The sequence below is a fragment of the Labeo rohita genome, chromosome 13, assembly GCF_022985175.1.
Source record: "Labeo rohita strain BAU-BD-2019 chromosome 13, IGBB_LRoh.1.0, whole genome shotgun sequence".
NCBI classification, from domain to species: domain Eukaryota; kingdom Metazoa; phylum Chordata; class Actinopteri; order Cypriniformes; family Cyprinidae; genus Labeo; species Labeo rohita.
The window spans coordinates 34,298,951-34,317,260 of NC_066881.1; the positions used below are offsets into that span (position 1 = coordinate 34,298,951).

An 18,310-nucleotide genomic window follows, 5' to 3' on the forward strand; every position below is an offset into this window, starting at 1 on the left:
AGTAAAATGAATTAATGAATTAGTCATTAGAATGTTACTAAATGTTACTAAAATTTAATTTAACCATTAAAACGGAATCCAGAAAAAATTTAAATGGAATTTAGGAAAAAAATAAAATTGATTTCATAGGCCCTAAACTTTCTTCATGAAAGGTTGGATGCTAGAAGAAGAGGTCAAGAAAAGTAGTGCTGTGCAACAATTAATCGTTTGTTTACATAATATATGTATGTACATAAAAATAAACACACATGCATATATTTAAGAAAAGAAGTTATGTATAATAATTAAATATATTAATATATAATATTAATCATATCAGTAAAAATATACACATGTAAATATTTTCAAAATATATACTGTATGTGTGTGTATTTATATACACATAATAAATATACACAGTACACAGACATATATTATGTGAAGAAAAACGTTTATTTTGGATGCGATTAATCGTTGCACAGCACTAAACAAACCCAGGAGTATAGGCCTGCCCACCTTCTCTGTTGACCAGAAACTCGGGCAGGTAGAAGAACTCTGGGATGAGCTCTTTGACATCCGTCATGGACTCGTAGGACGACAGACGCCACGTGGTGTTCATGGAGTGGAACGTTCGGTCAGGAATATCAAAGCTCTGGTCTGCAAGATACACAAAACCTTTCATTAGTTTCTTGTGCAACCTGATATGGATAAACCAACAGAACTAAAAATAGACAGAGAATGAAGCAAAGACGAATAAAGAGGCTGGATGAAAGGCCTGATCATCTTTCTGAGGCTAATGCATGTAGCGTGAGACTTCAGAAAGGCCCTTTTCAATGACAGCCTTTAAAAGCATCGCACTGACATGTTTGAAGACCTCGCTGCGAACGCAGGAAACGCAGGTGCTGTTAAATATTAAAAAAGTAGCGATGCAGAGTCCTAATTATGATGCTGAATAAACTCAACGAGCTGCAGCTGTGTAAGGCTGTCATACAGAGTTATGAACAGACAACAAATCATGCATTCAGCCTTTATTAAGGGGCGGCGGCAGTAGATCTGAAGTATTTGATTTCACGTTGCACAGCTTTTGTTTTCTTGATTATGCAAACTAATTAAAATACAATCAAAATGATAAAGTTCAGTAATGAGGGGTGAAGGCTGTGTTAAAGAATGATGTCAGGCTCAACGCAGCACACTCATTTTCCATATTAAAATGTTTTAGTAAAAATATCTATAAATGACCAATAATGCTATTTATTAACCTTGTAAAGCCTGACAGAAGAAACTGCAGACTGAAAAAAATGCAAATCTAAAAAAAGGTTTGCATGTGTGTTTTTGTTGAGTATCACATTTGATACATCAGGCCTTTATGGCTCATTTAATCTGACACAGTGAGAATATGGAGGGAAAAAAAAGGTTAAATATTATTCAGAGTCTCAAACTGAACAAAAATGTGCAATTTGCTGCAGACGCTCATATAAGTACAAAAAGTAATACAATTCTGACGCTTGTAATGTAACTCAATTAGATCTTTATAACAGTATAGCAGTAAATATCAGTGGTCACTCTATATCTCCAATAATATATCCTAATAATAATATATCAAATACATGCAGAAGCTTAAAGGTCTTCATGACAACTTGTCAAAAAAAGTTCAGTTTAACTTAAAGAAATTATGACAAATATATTAGTATTATACAGTTGCATGTACTTCTTAAAGTAGTAGTAATAATAATATATTATTATAACATATATAATAAGTATTTTTTGAGTAAAATCACCATTTTTCTTCCATGTTTTAATTTTAACAGTAATTTGTTGCTGTGCACCACTTATTTTGTTAATGTTTCATGCCTTCATTTGATTACTACTATTTTTTAACAATAAATATTAAACTGTGAATCCAGAAAAATGTAAACAGACAAATAAATAATAAATAATAAAAATAAATAAAATCCAACATAATAAAAACGTGAAGAAATTATTAAACTGTTAATGTTTTATGAATTTAATTAGAAATGCTTCTTCACTATAAAAATCTAGAAACAAAACGAAACTGTAAAAAAAGACATGCTTTTTGATTAATAACCACTACCATTTGAAAATTCCATTTGATTTTATCCCGAATTCGATTTAAATGTATAATTTACAGGATTATTATCTCCAATAATATATCTTAGTAAGATGAAACTGAAATGATCCAAACATATAATGCAGTGCAATCCAGTGATAATAGAGAGACGAACAAATAAATTCCTCAAAAGTCTGATAATCTGATTTGAGACATACTGATTTTTCTAAAATGATTCATGGATAAAGTAAACCAAACTTGCTTTAGTCCAGTGAATGTTCATCTTGAAATATTACAATATCAAAGTTATTCTTATGTTTATTTTATAAAATCAGTAAAGATTTGACAGAAAAAACACACATGAACCACGATCAGACGACAGGTGGCGTGTATCAAAAAGTGTGCAACTGGTTTTCCACCAAAGTTTTTAAAAACGTGTGTATTAAATGTGATACTGCAGGATTTATAGGGTTAAATGAAGCTGCTTAGAGTGAATTTGGTTTGAAGGCTGAACAATCTTGAATGTTTTTTTTTTTTTTTGTCAAACTGACCTTGATAGGCCAGAAACATCTTGGTGAAGGGAGGCAACCGGACCAGGAAATGCAGGACGGTGCCACTGTTGGAGTAGTGAGAGCCGTAGTGATAGGGCTGGACGGGGGGCATGGGGTCGTCCTCTCTCTTGCCCTTCTTATACTCCTCCTCCAGATACTGTGGAGGAAAGTAATGTTAGTTACACTTGCACACACACTAATGACATTAAACAGGGAAGCTCATAAAGCAGTAATGCAATGCATTATGGATGCAAATGATGAATGTTATGCATGTGTAGAATGAAACCAGCTGTGTTCCAAAACCCTGCTTATGTAGTCTTCTAAGGTAGCATGCTGAAACGGTGTCTCATAAGTGACTAATGCATGGCACACTTGATTCACAACTGATTTTAATAAACAATACTTCTACAAGCATAAAAATACATGGTATGCATAGTGCATACTGATTATTGTGTACAATATTGAGTAATCATCGAGTAAAATAGCAAAAATAGCAATAGCATTTTTGTTAAATGACAATTATTTAATAATGTATTCATTAATATAATAAATATATTATAAATCATAATAAAAAACAATATATAAAGAATAAAATTATAATATATATTATAAATCATATTATATATGATCTCTTATAATAACGACTGGGATTGCCTTTTCTGCAAAGGACACTTATGATGCCACGTCAGAATTTGGCCAGAAGATTTCTTAGAAGGCAACATAGGGTTGCCACCTACTGTTTGGAAAGGCTGTCATGCTAAAAACGTGCCTATGAGGCCTAAAAATGCTGCCTACGTAGCTCAGCAGGTTTTGGAACAGAGCCACTGTGTGATTGGTTAACAGGCGCTGGTGTAAACAGGAATTAGAGCCTGCAGTGCTGCAGTACCCTGTAATTGTCCACATAACGGTCTTCCTTCTCCTTAGACTGCACTGCGATGGGTTTGCTGAGGTTCCTGTTACATCAAAAAGACAAACAGAAAGCAAAACTGAGTGCCATTTCTGTTCATTTGCATATTATTTGCATACATTACAAACAATAAAATAGTATGGTAGTTCGTAAATTCCATACTGATTACCCTAGTAAAAAAAAAAGTAGTATATTTAACATATATTTATTTTATACTAAGTATGGTTTGAATCTATTAACATATATACTGACAGATCGCTTGAGACTTCCTGATATAAAAAGTATAATTTTATGATTAATATTGGTCTTTAAATGCAAGATATTTAAAGTGTACCTAAAGTGTACTTGCAAACATACTTAAGTATATCTTTAGTTTGTACTTCAGCACAATTAAATAGCAATATGTACAAAATTTGTTGTTCCAAATTGTAAACTGTACTAAAAGTACAACTGCAAGGTATTTTTATTAAGTACATAAATATGTAAATGTATTTGTAGTATACTTAGCATAAAATAAATGTATTTCAAATACATTTTAGCATATTTATTTTTCAATAGGGCAACCACAACTTTTCAACACATATCTATAAAAATTAACTAATTACTAAAAACTAAAAAACTAATTACTATGCTATCCTTTTTATTAATTTAACACATCCTAGGTAAATAAAAAGAAAGAATGAAAATTTACTGACCCCACACTTTTGAACAGTAGTGTATATTGTTAGAAAACCTTTCTATTTTAAATAAATGCTGTTCTTTTTAACTTTTTATTCAAAGAATCCTGCAAAAAAGTATCACAGGTTCCAAAAAATTATTAGGCAACACAACTGTTTCCAGCACTGATAATAAATCAGTATATTAGAATGATTTCTGAAGGATCATGTGACACTGAATACTGGAGTAATGATGCTGCAAATTCAGCTTTGATCACAGAAATAAATTTAGTTTTTAATTGTGATAATTTTGAGAAGCCTTGATAAGAGACTTCTTTAACAAACATTGCAAGTCTTACTGACTGCAAACTTTTGAGCAGTAGTGTATATAAGACAAAATATACACACATACATTTATTATTTTTTTTATTTAGATTTTTTATATTTTATACATTTTAAATATTAAATATATAATACTAAATATAAATATATATAAGTATACATGAAAAAATAATGTACTATTTCATGGTTTTGATGACTTTTGCACTGTTTATTAAATAGGCTTTTAAGGAGAATATGGAAATGATAACTATCAGGTATATCAGGCTATCATTAATGAAAATTCCACACAAATACAATAATGTAACGTTAAAGGAGAAGTCCACTTCCAAAACAACAATTTACAGATAATGATAATGCGGTTGTAAATGATCCCAGCCCAGGAAGAAGGGTCTTATCTAGCGAAACGATAGGTTATTTTCATGAAAATAATACAATTTAAATACTTTTTAATCTTGAACGCTCGTCTTGTCTTGCTCTCCCTGAACTCTGTGTATTCAGGCTCAAGACAGTTATGGTATGTCGAAAAACTCCAATCGTATTTTCTCCCTCAACTTCAAAAATCATTTCAAAATCATCCTACATCATTGCAGAAGTACCGACCCGGTCTTTGCAAAGTGAACATGCAAAGAAGATCAAACACCCTTAACAAAAAAAATAAAACAGCGATATAGGACAACTTTGAAGTTGAGAGAGAACATGAGATGGGAGTTTTTTTGACACCCTAACTGTCATGAACCAGAACCAAAACAGTCCAGGCAGAGTAAGACAAGACGAGCGTTTGGCAAAAGTAAATAAATTGTATTATTTTTATGAAAATAACTGATCGTTACGCTAGATAAGACCCTTCTTTCTCAGCTGGGATTGTTTGAAGCCGCATTTAAACTGCATTTTGGAAGTTCAAACTCGGGGCACCATATCAGTCCATTATATGGAGAAAAATGCTGAAATGTTTTCCTCAAAAAACATAATTTCTATACAACTCAAGAAAAAAAGACATGAACATCTTGGATGACAAGGGGGTGAGTACATTATCTGTAAACTTTTGTTCTGGAAGTGGACACCTTCCTTTAATGCCGGGTTGTTTCTGACCTGTATATGGAGGATTCCTGCAGGTCCAGTGTCTCATTGGTATAATCTCGCAGGATGAACGGGAAGACAGGATACTGCATGAGGTCGTTGAAGGAGCGGCCCGCGTGCTTGTTGAGGTGGGTGAGGTACTCGAAGTTAGTTATCTGTCCTGAACTCCACAGGTGCGTGAGGGCAGATATGTTACCGTACTCCAGCAGATTGGGCAGCTCTGAGGTCAGGATGTTATGGTAGACATCATCCCGGAACTGAGACAGAGACCAGAGTGTGGATAAACAGGAAGTTAGAGTTGTGCAAAATTCAGATTTTTAGAACATTTTGACATTGGAATGACAGGAACAGGAGTTTACTGAACTATATTTTATAAAAAAAAAATGTAGCAGTTTGACAGTGATGTTGTTACCTTGGTGGTATCAAACGCGAGCAGCAACGTCCTGCCATTGGTGAGGAAGATCTCCATAGCATTGTCTCTGAGCTGCCACCAGCGCTTGTGAACCTCCTTGATCTCCTCATACGTCCAGGAGAACGAGGCCGGTTCCGTCTCTCCATGAGGACTCTGGTGAGAAAACAAATGATCAACCTCTAAAATACACATATTCCTCATCATATCTATTAGGGGTGGTATGACCAAACTCATGTACATATCATGTTATGAGTAACTTCACGGTATTAAAAAACAAATAAATAAAACAAACAAACAAACAAAAATGAACATCATCTTTTTACTTGTAATTTGATGGACAAAAACTAAAATATCAGATTGCTCATAATAAATAAATGACACATTTTTACCAATCCTCAGAACCACATATTCCTAACGTTTCGCAAAAGAACTTACCTGGTTATCAAGCGTCTCAGAAACATTATCCTCCACAAAGTACATCCCAGATTTTCCTGCAGACCCGTAAAACAATGCAGATCATTTTAGCGGTTGGAGAAGACAATTAACAGCCAACACAAGACCCATGTTATGGAGGGCGGACGAATCTTACCCAGCAACAGCTCTCCTGCCGTCTCTCTAGAGGGCGCCACGCTTACGCACTTTCTTGTAAATCTAAATAGGAAGAAATAAATGTTAATTCTGCAATGTGACTGTGAAAACAGACTAGTTACTAGTTGTGCAGTGAGATGGGTGTAGTGTGAGTACCTGATGGGCTCACTGGTAGCTTTGTCCTTCACTATAGATGAGGACGAGTGAGTTTTGTCCTCGAACAGGAAGGCCAGAGGAGCCTTGATGGCATCTGTGACAGACAAACCACATCCTTGAGACTAATAAAATCAACAGCATCAAAAGCGAAAGAGTTTCTAAGTTCTGGTAAAGGTCTGTTTTTCCAGCAACCACTTCCTGTACAAGCAGTACTGCGGTGGTATCATGGTGATGGTATTCTGATTAAACAGCACTCAAACGTATTTAAAAGAACACCTTGGTATTACAGGTCTTATGCGTTTGGTCATCTAAAAAGCATGCCAGTATCACAATGTATCCCAAAGTGTAAAAAAGTAAAATTTATTTGATTTATTTACTTATTTACTTTTTTATTTATTTACTTATTGATTTACATACATATATACATATATATATATATATATATTTGCTTATTTACTTAGATATTTATGTACTTACTAACTTAAGGTATATATTTCATTTTATTATATACTAATTTTTGTACTTAATTACTTATTGTTTATTTAATAATTTTTTGTTTATTTGACTTTTTTTTTTACTCTAATTTACTTATTTATTTACATATACACTTATTTATTTAGTAATTCATCTTGCTTATTTATTTACTTATTTACTCATTAATTTTGCTTATTAATTTTATTAATTTATTATTTACATATACATATTTATTTACTAATTCAATTTACTTATTAAATTTGCTTATTTAGTAATTTATTTACACATTATTTTAATTATTAATTTTATTTATTTATTTACTTAAATAATATGAAATAAGATTACTTATATACATATTTATTTATTTATTCAATTAACTGTACATACTTATTTGTTATTGATTTACTTATTTACTCATTCATTTTACTTATTAATTGTATTTAATTATTTATTTATTTACTTCTTTACAAATTAATATACTTACATATATTTATTTACTTGCTTATTTTGGGGTGAAAAATGACCCAGACACATTCTTGAAAGATTTATCAATTTGTTTATGCTTTGCGGATATGAACTGCACCAGGAAAAACCTTCTAGATAATCCAGAAAACAGAAAATGCTGAGCAGGTGTTTTAAGCGCTTTCTCCCGTCAGAGGCTTTGAATCTCACCATCTAGTTTGTGTCGATCTTTGAGCAGGTATTTGTTAGGGATGGTCAGGTAGCAGCGTTGGAGGCGTCTCCGCTCTCGGTTGGGCCCCTCGGTGGGATCTAGCTGCCAGGAAGTGGGGTAAGATGACTGATCGTACCACACCGCGCTGTTCCGTGGGAGAAAACAACATCATACAGGTTTGGGACAACATGAGGATAAGTAAAAAATGACATGACTGAACTACGTTAGTTGCAATGCTCTAGTAAGTGATGCTGACCGGTCATGAGTGAGCTGCTGCACGAGCTCCTGCCAGTGGCGGCTGGCGCTCAGGTCGGTTTTATAAAGGCCTCTGATGTGCTGCATGACCTTCTTCCGCTCCATGCCCTGCCTGAGAGACACGTTCTGAGTGACGTCAGCGGCGATCTTTGAGATGTCCTTTGACTTCCCATCCAGCCTCTGCAACAGGCTAAAAGAGAGAACGGCAAAGATCAGAAAGATGCCTAAGAAGTGTGTTATTGTGAGATGTTGTGTTTCTCTCGGAGCGCTCACCTCTTCTGTGTGTTGGCCAGCTTCTTTTCCCAGGCTCCTTTACTGGTTCTTGCCTCTGACTCGTATTTCAGTTGCTCCTTAAGAAACAGTAAAACAGCTTCAGTTGAACATTAATAAAAGGCAAAAACTTCAACTGAGCAGTTCAAAACTACAGACTATTTAAATGTAGCCGTATTACTAGCATTTACAATACAAGTATACAGTAAATTGCAAAAATGGCTCATGCAAACCTGTACCAATATTATACGCAGACCTCGGGGAAAACTAAAATGCTACAAAAGTGCATAATATGACCTTTATTACTCAAGAAACCAGTGCAATCAACCTCAAAAAGCAAATAAATGTAAAATACTAATGCATGAATATATGAATTACTACGCATTTGCTCTGGTTTTGCATACATTTACATTCATAAAATATGCATTTGAAATAAGCTTTTATGCACACTCAAACACTATTTAGGCCTAAATTTAAGGTCTACATATTTAAATTGCATATAAACTTATCCGTTTGGATTACACAGTTTTAACAAACTATTGAACTTAATGTGACGCACATTTGTCAGTTAAACATAAAAATCAAACAGAAATCAGATTTCTTTAAAAAAAAAAAATCAAACAGATGCAAACAGTTAATAAACTATGCAAAGATGACACATATATATCACATTAAGCCTCTTCATGTTAAAACCTACAACTGCATATAAAATTGCAATTGCGCTGCATTCCCTGATAAATCAAACCCTTGTTCTTGCTCTGTTGTTTGAGCTTGTTTTAGCAACACAACATATAACCTCACAGAGTGTGTCTGACCATGCGCACCTCTTTGATGGCTTTCAGGAGGTCTGGTTTGGCGGGAGCGCTGGGCGGGATGCAGCGGTGGCCGCAGAGCTTCAGTGCCGTCATGAATGTGTTGGCAGCCGCCTGCTCTTCTTTGCTCAGGGTGTCTTTGTGATCGTGTAACAGCTCGTACAGATACAGAGCCAGCTTGGGCCCGTGCTAATAACAAATACAACACAAACAGGGATGATTTTGAAGAATTATAATTAGTTGTATTTACAATATATCTGTATTTCTGCTACTGGTCACCCTCCATTGTAGATATCAGAATTGCCAATTAAAAAAACCAATTAAAAAAAAATCAACCACATATCCATTTACAAACCTAATTTTCCTTAATTTAACCAATTAAATTTGTGATTTTTTTGTTTCATCCTCAAACATGTCTTTGGGAAGCCATTAGTAATAAAAGCCAATTCACTCAAATTTGCATCGGTGTAATATTTAGAATTTTTTTGCAACAACAGGAATGTACAGTTTCAAAGTTTCACCACTATTTTTTGAAATTATAAATTTCAGCCAGCAAGGATACAGTAATTAACAGTGTTGGGGGTAACGCATTACAAGTACTGCGAGTTACATAATCAGATTACTTTTTTCTAAGGCTTATTCATTTCACTTTTTGGTGTGAAAGGGCCTTTACATTTGCTAAAAATAGAACTTTTTATATTAAAAAAAAAAACAAGCAAGCCCTGCCCAGATTTAAAAAGTAACGTAAAAGTAACAACGCATTACTCTCCACAAAGAGTAACAAAGTAACTAAGTTACTTTTTTAGGGAGTAACACAATGTTGTGATGCATTACTTTTAAAAGTAACTTCAAACACTGGTAATTAAAAGAAATTTCAATATTTGACCATTTAAATATTAATATTGATATAAAAACATTCTCATAATTTTGTAATTAACACACGCACACACACACACACACACACATATACATACATACATACATATATATATAAGTTTTTAAGTTGTGTCTTTGAGATGTTTCATAGTTTCATATGGGTCAAAATTTTACTTTTGAGCTCATTCATTGAATGGTACAAAAAGCAATTCTTTTTATTTTATTTTAAGTGATTTTCTGGGCTTTTTTGTATTTAACCAATAAAAAAGCCACATTTCTGATTTAACCTTCGAAAGCAGAAATGGTGAGTTGAAGTTTGATTTATTTTCATGAAACAAATACAGTATTATATCACTAAGAAAATAATTACAAAACAGCCCGAAAAAAAAAAAAAAAAAAAAAAAAAAAGGATTTTTTTACTACTCACTGAATAAACAAAAATAAAAGTTTGATCCCTTGCAAACATTTTTCCACTGCTTAGAAAAATGGTCTCAAATTTATGTGAAATACTTGTTCCAGAGGTGTTTTGTGTGACCGTTTTGTCTACTTTGTGCTTGTCAAGCAAGCTGTAGCCATCTGAATTTTTTTCCCACCAAAACGGTTGTTGTGATAAATTTCAGCTACTGTTGTGTAGTTTTTAGCCACATTTAGTCAAAATGATGTGTTAGTTAATTGCAACGATGCAGTTCCGTTATGCTGAGTCTCTGAGGGTAATGGTCTTTTTAGTGCCAGTCTACAGTGTAATGTAGAAAGCAGCAGTGAATACAACGCTGGAGAGGACGGCACTGCTGCTATGGAAACAGTATCATAAAGATGTTTCTGTGGGTTATTTACTGTATGTCAGAAGCAGCACGATGAAATGTCACTGTCTTCCTCCCAACAGAGGAAGTGTGTATGTGAACTGTGCTTTGATTGGATACACAAATCTGATAACTGTCAGCAAACAACCAAAGCAAAATGTCACAGCGTCTCTGGTCGGTATGTAAAAACAAAAAGCCATTTCTATCCACATATCAGCACGTCAGACTGCAGCGTCCTCACCTCGAGGCCAGGACTCAGGCTTTCTCTGAGGATCTCTGAGTAGCTCTGCTCGTGGACGAACTCTAGCGCCTCCTTTCTGTCCTCCAGAGGAACCGCGGGGCTGAGCGTGTGCACCAGCATGCGGCCGATCTGGACCCTGAACGTGTCGCGACAAGACCAGAGGATTCGCTTCCATTGCTGACGAGGGGCACCGCCACGACCCGTGCTGCCCTGAGGAGAAAAACCATCACAAAAAACATGTAAGTGAATGCAGGGCCAGTGAGACACCCTTGGTCAAGTGTTTTGCATTTTTATTTGGCCATTAGGTATCATAAAGGGAATGCATTTCCATAGACCATTATTAAAAAAAAACTTAAACTGAAACCATAAGAAAAAAAAACATTACTTGACATAAACATTGACGGAAATAATATATATATATATATATATATATATAAAATAAAACACTTATTTTATTTCATCTAGTTGTCAAGACAATATTTCAATCAATCAATAATTTTATTTTGGTCCTCAGAGACAACTTTTCACTAAATAAATAAATAAATAAAAAATAAATAAACATAATTATCAAAAAAAAATATATAATATATATAATATATATATATATATATATATATATGTATGTAAACATTGTTGTTTATTAATATTAGGGATGGCAATATATTCAAAGTAACAATTTTTAAAAATCATTTAAGAAATTACACAATGCAGTAATGCACTAATGATTCAAATGAACCATAAATAATAAAATATAACAATATTTGCTGAGAAAGTAAAATAAATTAAGTTAAATAAATAAAATAAAATAAAAAAAACGAAACAAAATGAAATAAAGGTGACATCTACTGTAAGCGACTCACCAAGCTGATCTTTATGCCCTCCATCATTAGTTTGAGAATATCTTTGCGGAAACTCTTCATATTGCTTGGTGGGATTGGGGTGGACGGCGTGGAGCCGTTCTCATCAGCTGTCTGCTCGCCAGGTAATGGCATGGTCATCGAGTGATCAGGAGACTCAGGCAAGTTCAGGAAGTCAAAGAAATCATGGTTGATATCTGGAGAATTAAAAAAAAAAAAAAAAAAAAAAAAAGTACCATGGTAGACTGTATATACTTTCAGAACCATGTAAATTGCATTAAAGTGTTTTGTTACAGTTGCTCACAACTGATGACAATGTAATGAGCAGATTTTATGTCTGTCTATCAAGCCTGTACCTTGATAGATGAGTCTGTTGACGGCCAGAACCACAAGCCTCTGCAGTCTCTGGACCAACTCCGTCTCGCTGGCTCTGATGGGGTTTTCTTGACTCATCCTGCGCTGCATCATCTGGTTCAGCTCGTCGCTGGCCACCGAGCGCATTCGCGTCAACAGCGAGTCTGACTGGGCCACCGTGAACCGCCTCCGACCTGATAAAAACACGCATGTAATGAACATGACAACTTACTTACTGAACTAAAGGAACTGTGCATAAAGAGCAGAGGATAATAAATCACACAAATACAGACAGACAGAGAGACAGACAGATGCAGGTATCTGCCTTCAGTGACAATTAAGTGGCTAGCCTAGGCAGGATGTCATTTACACCTGTAATGCAACATGCAATACAGTACGGTTTTGTGAAAGAATTCTCTTCTGCTCTCCAAAGCTGTATTTATTTGTCAAAATACAGTAAAAATTGTGAAATATTTTTACAATTCAAAATGACTGTATTCTTTTGTAATATACGTTAAAATGTAATTTATTTCTATTATCAAATCTGAATTTTCAGCATCATTACTCCAGTCTTTAGTGTCACATGATCCTTCAGGAATCATTCTAATATGCTGAATTGCTGCTCAAGAAACATTTCTGATTATTATCAATATTGAAAACAGTTGTGCTGCCCAATATTTTTGTGGAAACTGTGATACATTTTAGTTTTAATTAAGTTCAAAAGAACAGAATTTATTTGAAATAATAATTTACTGTCACTTTTGATCAATTTAATGTACCTTTGCTGAATCGAAGTATTAATTTCTTTCAAAAATAAAAAGATGAATGTTAATGCCAGGTGTAAATGAGAGAGAATGCAAATGATAAATCAACAGACAGAGTTGCAGGAAAAGTCCTGGTGCAACTCTGAGTTCATTTATTCTGGGTTCATTAAGTATAACACACATAGGCACCAGTAGTCCAGGACACTGGGCGGATGAGCAGCAGACACGCTTTAATCAGTTCACTGCACGCGCTCAACATCCCTGAGAGAGCCAGGATGTTGTCGCCTGTTTTTTGCGCATGGGGTCGATGGCTACCTGCGTCTGAGGGGAACACGTAGGAGTTTGCTCCGGTAGGGGAAGGGAGGGGGGAATCCTGGGACAGGAAGCTGAACGGGGAGGGCAGAGGAATCAGGCCGTACGAGCAGTAGTGCTGCCGGGGAATACGGGGAATTATGGAGTCTTTCAGCCCCATTGAACCTTGGGAGTGTGAAGGGAGGTGATAATACAACAGAAACACATGAACGATGAAGTGTAATATCCAAGGGCTGATGGTTAAGACACGATGAATGAGATGTAACACACAGACATATGGATATGGAAATACAGCTTTTGTTTGTTTATAGTTTCTCTGAAGTGTCACATTCAAATTTACCAACAAAAATCAGTCCTAAAAGTGTGCATGAGAAACAGGAAAGAAATGTATTTTGCATTACAATTTCAGACAATTTTAAGTAATAGATAATTTAAAAATAAAATCTGCATAATTTCATGTGAAAAATCATCTGAATGTAAAAGCTGTAACAATTTAGTTTAAGTGATTACATGAAAAAAAATATATAAAATAATAATAATAAATTATGTGTGTTTTGATCATTTTTATTTAATTTTAAAGTTTTTTTATTGTTATGTATTGCTTCTAGGTCAAAATGGACCTGAATTCAACATAAAAAAATATTCAAAAATAAATAAGTATCAATCAAATCAATCAATCAATCAATCAACATTAACAACCATCAAAACATTTACATTTTCAATAAATGTAACAAAAATGAAAAAACAAAAAAACAAAAAACAAACTTTAACTTGAAGTGCTAAAATAACTAAAACTAAAACTAAAACAATTTAAAATTAACAGAAACTAAATAGATATAAAAAAGCTATGACAATGCACTGCAAAATAACTAAAACACAGACATATGGATATGTAAATACAGCTTTTGTTTGTTTATAGTTTCTCTGAAGTGTCACATTTAAATTTACCAACAAAAATCAGTCCTAATCATCTGAATGTAAAAGCTGTAACAATATTTTAATATTTAATAATGTATAATATTTATTTATTTATTTATTTATTTTTTTTTTTTAGAAATTGTTATGTATTGCTTCCAGATCAAAATGGACCTGAATGCAAAATTAAAAACATAAAAAAATAAAATGAAAAAATATTAATAAAATAAAATTAAAAATATATTTTTAATAAATGTTACTAAAATGAAAAAAAAAAGCTTGAAGTACTAAAATAACTAAAACTAAAACAATTAAAAATGAACAGAAACTAAAAAGACAAAAAAAAGCTAAAAAAAAAAGGACAAAAATGCACAGCAAAACTTCTAGACCTGCTCACCTGCGATGCTTTTGCGTTTCTGCTGTAGAGCGTGATGCGGTGACGTGGGCACGTGAACATAGCTGCTGGATTTCTGAGGGTCCTGATTGGCTGTGGTCTTAATGAAATCAATGGCTGCCTGGATGACACGAAACTGCAGGGCTGTGGCCATTTCTAAAACGGCAACAGAGAATTTCCTATTTTATTTGAATGAAAAGTCATATATCATTGTCATAAGAAAGTATTAATCTTCTTACCCTGTGTGCGCCGAACTTTGCTGGTCTGCATGTAGCCCAACAAGGTGATCAGGTCTTCAATGATGCGGAAGTACTGAGATCCCGAGGAGCTGCAGGAGTGGATGGTGACGGCCACCAACAGCTGCTGAATGTCACACACCACCAGCTTGTAGTCATTCGGAGGAATCCTACAGAGAAACAGCATTATACATCATACAGTTTCAGAATAGCTTCCCCATCACAGATGTCAAATATGGTATATTACCCGTTCTCCAGGCCGTTGAGGGTGGACAGTGTGTTGAAGAGCACATAAAGTAAACCGTGGTCCAGCAGGATGTCGGCCAGCTTCGGACAGGCGTTGAGCAGCTGCAGCAGCAGACACAGGCCGTTGTGTACCAGCGAGTTCTCATACAGGGAGTTCTCCAGCAGACCCAGAATAGGGATGATACAGCGCTTCCTGAATGGGGAGATGTTCTCCATATCCTCCAGATCCAAACTGAGACAAGACAGGAATATTGGACATTGAAAAGGACGCTGCTGGGTAAAGTATCATTTAATAGACATTATGCAGGAGGAATGTGTTCTTGAATGTGTTTCCTCGCAAATATTCATTGTAGTAACACAAAATGTAAACAAGGTAAATGTGTCTTCACAACTTAAATAAATAAGGACACATATATATATTTCAGCAATACTAATTTCAGCTGAATAACAACTGTTTACTACTGTCTTTCTAGAGCTGCTTTACAATAGAATTTAATTTTGTTAGCATCACTGAATCACTCTTCTTGTTCAACAAAGTGCTTTGAAACAATCTTTATTGTAAAAAATAATAACAAAAATAATTTTGACTTCCGGTAACATTCATTTTATTTTTCTTAACATATTTAGCTATATATAGCAAGTAATTTACTAATAATATTACAAATAACATGGTATAAACAAATAAATAAACAAAATTAAACTAAAAATAAAAGATAATATAATATATAATATAAATAAAATAAAATAATTATATCTGGTATATACTATTACAGTATTTCTTAATCATTTGAAATGTTTTAATAATTTACAATTATTATTATAATAATTTATAAGTAATTAATAATATAATAATTAGGGCCTGGACTTTAACGCGTTAATTTAGATTAATTAATTACACAAAAATAACGTGTAAAATTTTTTAACGCATTTTAATCGCACTTATTTTTGCACCGCGGAATGTTTCTCACTGGATGAGTTTCGGCGGACCGATTATACTGGAGCACCAACTAGCGTTCAGACAAAAACAAACCACAGTGAACATGGACAAAGAAGCTGATGAGACCGCTTTGGTTGGCTCTTTATGTTGTTGGTGCAACTGAAACTTTATGTATTATGTTGTTGGTGCAACTGGCACTTTATGTTGAACTCTTTATTGTTTTGGCCAAGGTTATTGAGAGTTGGACTGAAATTAATTTTATTTTTTTAAACCAGCTGTTGGTAAATCAACAAAGTCTGTTATGGCCTCTGAAGCAACAGAGATGCTGTCTACAGTAATAGTCAGGGTTTCCAATGTTCTGAATGTACTTGAAAGTATTGTGTTTTACTTAAACAGTTTACAGAAGGTCTACCTACCTATAGGGTACCTGATTTTCTGAAATGTAGGCTACTATATTTCTAAATATCCTATTGCTACACTTAATGGCAATATTGCACTGGTCTGTTGGACTTGGTTGAACAAAAATAAACAATATTTAGTTGCTTAAGCTTATGAATTCAGTCATTATTCAATGGTATACTAAAAATACATATGAAAAAAACTTACTTCTCACTGTTCTCAGGTCAAATATTTATATGCGATTAAAATGCGATTAATTTTGATTAATTAATTACAAAGCCTCTAATTAATTAGATTATTTTTTTTAATCGAGTCCCGGCCCTAATAATAATATTATATATATTAATAATATATATATATATATATATATATATATATATACAGGGGTTGGACAATGAAACTGAAACACTGGCCAATATAGTGTTGGAGGTTTCATGGCTATATTTATGCAGCCTGGTGGCCAGTCTTTACTGATCGCACATTCCACCAATAAGAGCAGAGTGTGAAGGTTGACTTTGTGCACCCAATAGCTCAAACATTGTACCCTGAAGGTGGTGCCGTGTATTAGGATGATAATGCACCAATACACACAGCAAGACTGGTGACAAGAGTGATTTGATGAACATGAAAGTAAAGTTAAACATCTCCCATGGCCTGCACAGTCACCAGATCTGAATATTATTGAGCCACTTTGGGGTGTTTTGGAGGAGCGAGTCAGGAAATGTTTTCATACACCAACATCACATAGTGACCTGGCCACTGTTCTGCGAAAGGAATGGCTCAAAATCCTTCTGGCTACTGTGCAGGACTTGTATTTGTCATTCCCAAGATGAAATAATGCTGTATTGGCTGCAAAAGGAGGCCAAACGGCATACTAATTGTGGTCTAAACCCAGGTGTTTCAGTTTCACTGTCCAACCCCTGTAAAAAAAAAAAAAAAAAAAAAAAAAAAAAAAATATATATATATATATATATATATATATATATATATATATATATATTTATTTATTTATATTATTTTAATAATAATAATAATAATAATAATAATAATACTATTACAAATTACATAGTATAAATAAATAAACTAAACTAAATTAAATTAAAAATAAAAATATAATAAAAAAATTAAATAAAATAAAATTTTATATCTGGTACATACTATTACAGTATTTCTTTATTTGAAATTTGATATTTCAAAAATATAGAGCGCAATTATTTTTATAATAATATTACAGATAACATTGTATAAATAAATAAATAAATAAATAAACAGAAATTAAAAATTAAATTAAATGGAAAAAAACAAAACAAAATATAATAAACAATAAAATAAAACAAAACAAAACAGAACAGAACAGAAAAAAAAAAACAAAAAAAAAAAAAAAAACAAAATAAAATAAAATAAAATAAAATAAACATTCATAGCTAGTACATTTTCTCAGTCCACCAGAATTCATCAGCACTCATGGTGATGTCTTTATGGTTGCCATACTCACTCTTCCTCGAGCCCGACTGGTCGTCCGAACAGCATTTCCAGGAAACACTCCAGCAGACCCTGTGAACCCTGGTGCAGGTACAGCTGATTGGCCAGCAGCGAGAACCCATGATTCTTCAGGAACTTCTCCTTCTGCTCTTTCTGAGCACGGCTGAAGTAGGCATCCAGGAGCTACAGCACATGAATAAAGGTACATGTTTGTGTATCCATGTGTGTATGAGATAAGACATCAACATAAATGAATAAAACCCATTACTCAAGCTC

General features: G+C 33.7%; 1 protein-coding gene across 6 annotated transcripts in view; it reads right to left on the bottom strand.

The window, feature by feature from the left end:
• The window catches only part of lyst (lysosomal trafficking regulator), an 82,246-nt gene that overhangs the window by 13,813 nt on the left and 50,123 nt on the right, over nucleotides 1-18,310 (bottom strand). For 5 of the 6 annotated variants that reach the window (XM_051126615.1, XM_051126618.1, XM_051126617.1 and 2 more), the window contains 20 exons: nucleotides 18,048-18,217; nucleotides 15,217-15,447; nucleotides 14,973-15,139; nucleotides 14,737-14,889; nucleotides 13,428-13,589; nucleotides 12,351-12,542; nucleotides 11,998-12,191; nucleotides 11,138-11,347; nucleotides 9,233-9,409; nucleotides 8,412-8,488; nucleotides 8,140-8,328; nucleotides 7,883-8,028; nucleotides 6,737-6,830; nucleotides 6,582-6,643; nucleotides 6,428-6,483; nucleotides 5,993-6,145; nucleotides 5,593-5,837; nucleotides 3,485-3,551; nucleotides 2,599-2,755; nucleotides 496-636 (listed from right to left, as the gene is read on the bottom strand). In XM_051126615.1, coding sequence (XP_050982572.1) covers nucleotides 496-636; nucleotides 2,599-2,755; nucleotides 3,485-3,551; nucleotides 5,593-5,837; nucleotides 5,993-6,145; nucleotides 6,428-6,483; nucleotides 6,582-6,643; nucleotides 6,737-6,830; nucleotides 7,883-8,028; nucleotides 8,140-8,328; nucleotides 8,412-8,488; nucleotides 9,233-9,409; nucleotides 11,138-11,347; nucleotides 11,998-12,191; nucleotides 12,351-12,542; nucleotides 13,428-13,589; nucleotides 14,737-14,889; nucleotides 14,973-15,139; nucleotides 15,217-15,447; nucleotides 18,048-18,217 — 3,043 coding nt within the window. The remainder of the gene's footprint in view (nucleotides 1-495; nucleotides 637-2,598; nucleotides 2,756-3,484; nucleotides 3,552-5,592; nucleotides 5,838-5,992; nucleotides 6,146-6,427; nucleotides 6,484-6,581; nucleotides 6,644-6,736; nucleotides 6,831-7,882; nucleotides 8,029-8,139; nucleotides 8,329-8,411; nucleotides 8,489-9,232; nucleotides 9,410-11,137; nucleotides 11,348-11,997; nucleotides 12,192-12,350; nucleotides 12,543-13,427; nucleotides 13,590-14,736; nucleotides 14,890-14,972; nucleotides 15,140-15,216; nucleotides 15,448-18,047; nucleotides 18,218-18,310) is intronic. The other variant, XM_051126616.1, reaches the window with a different exon arrangement.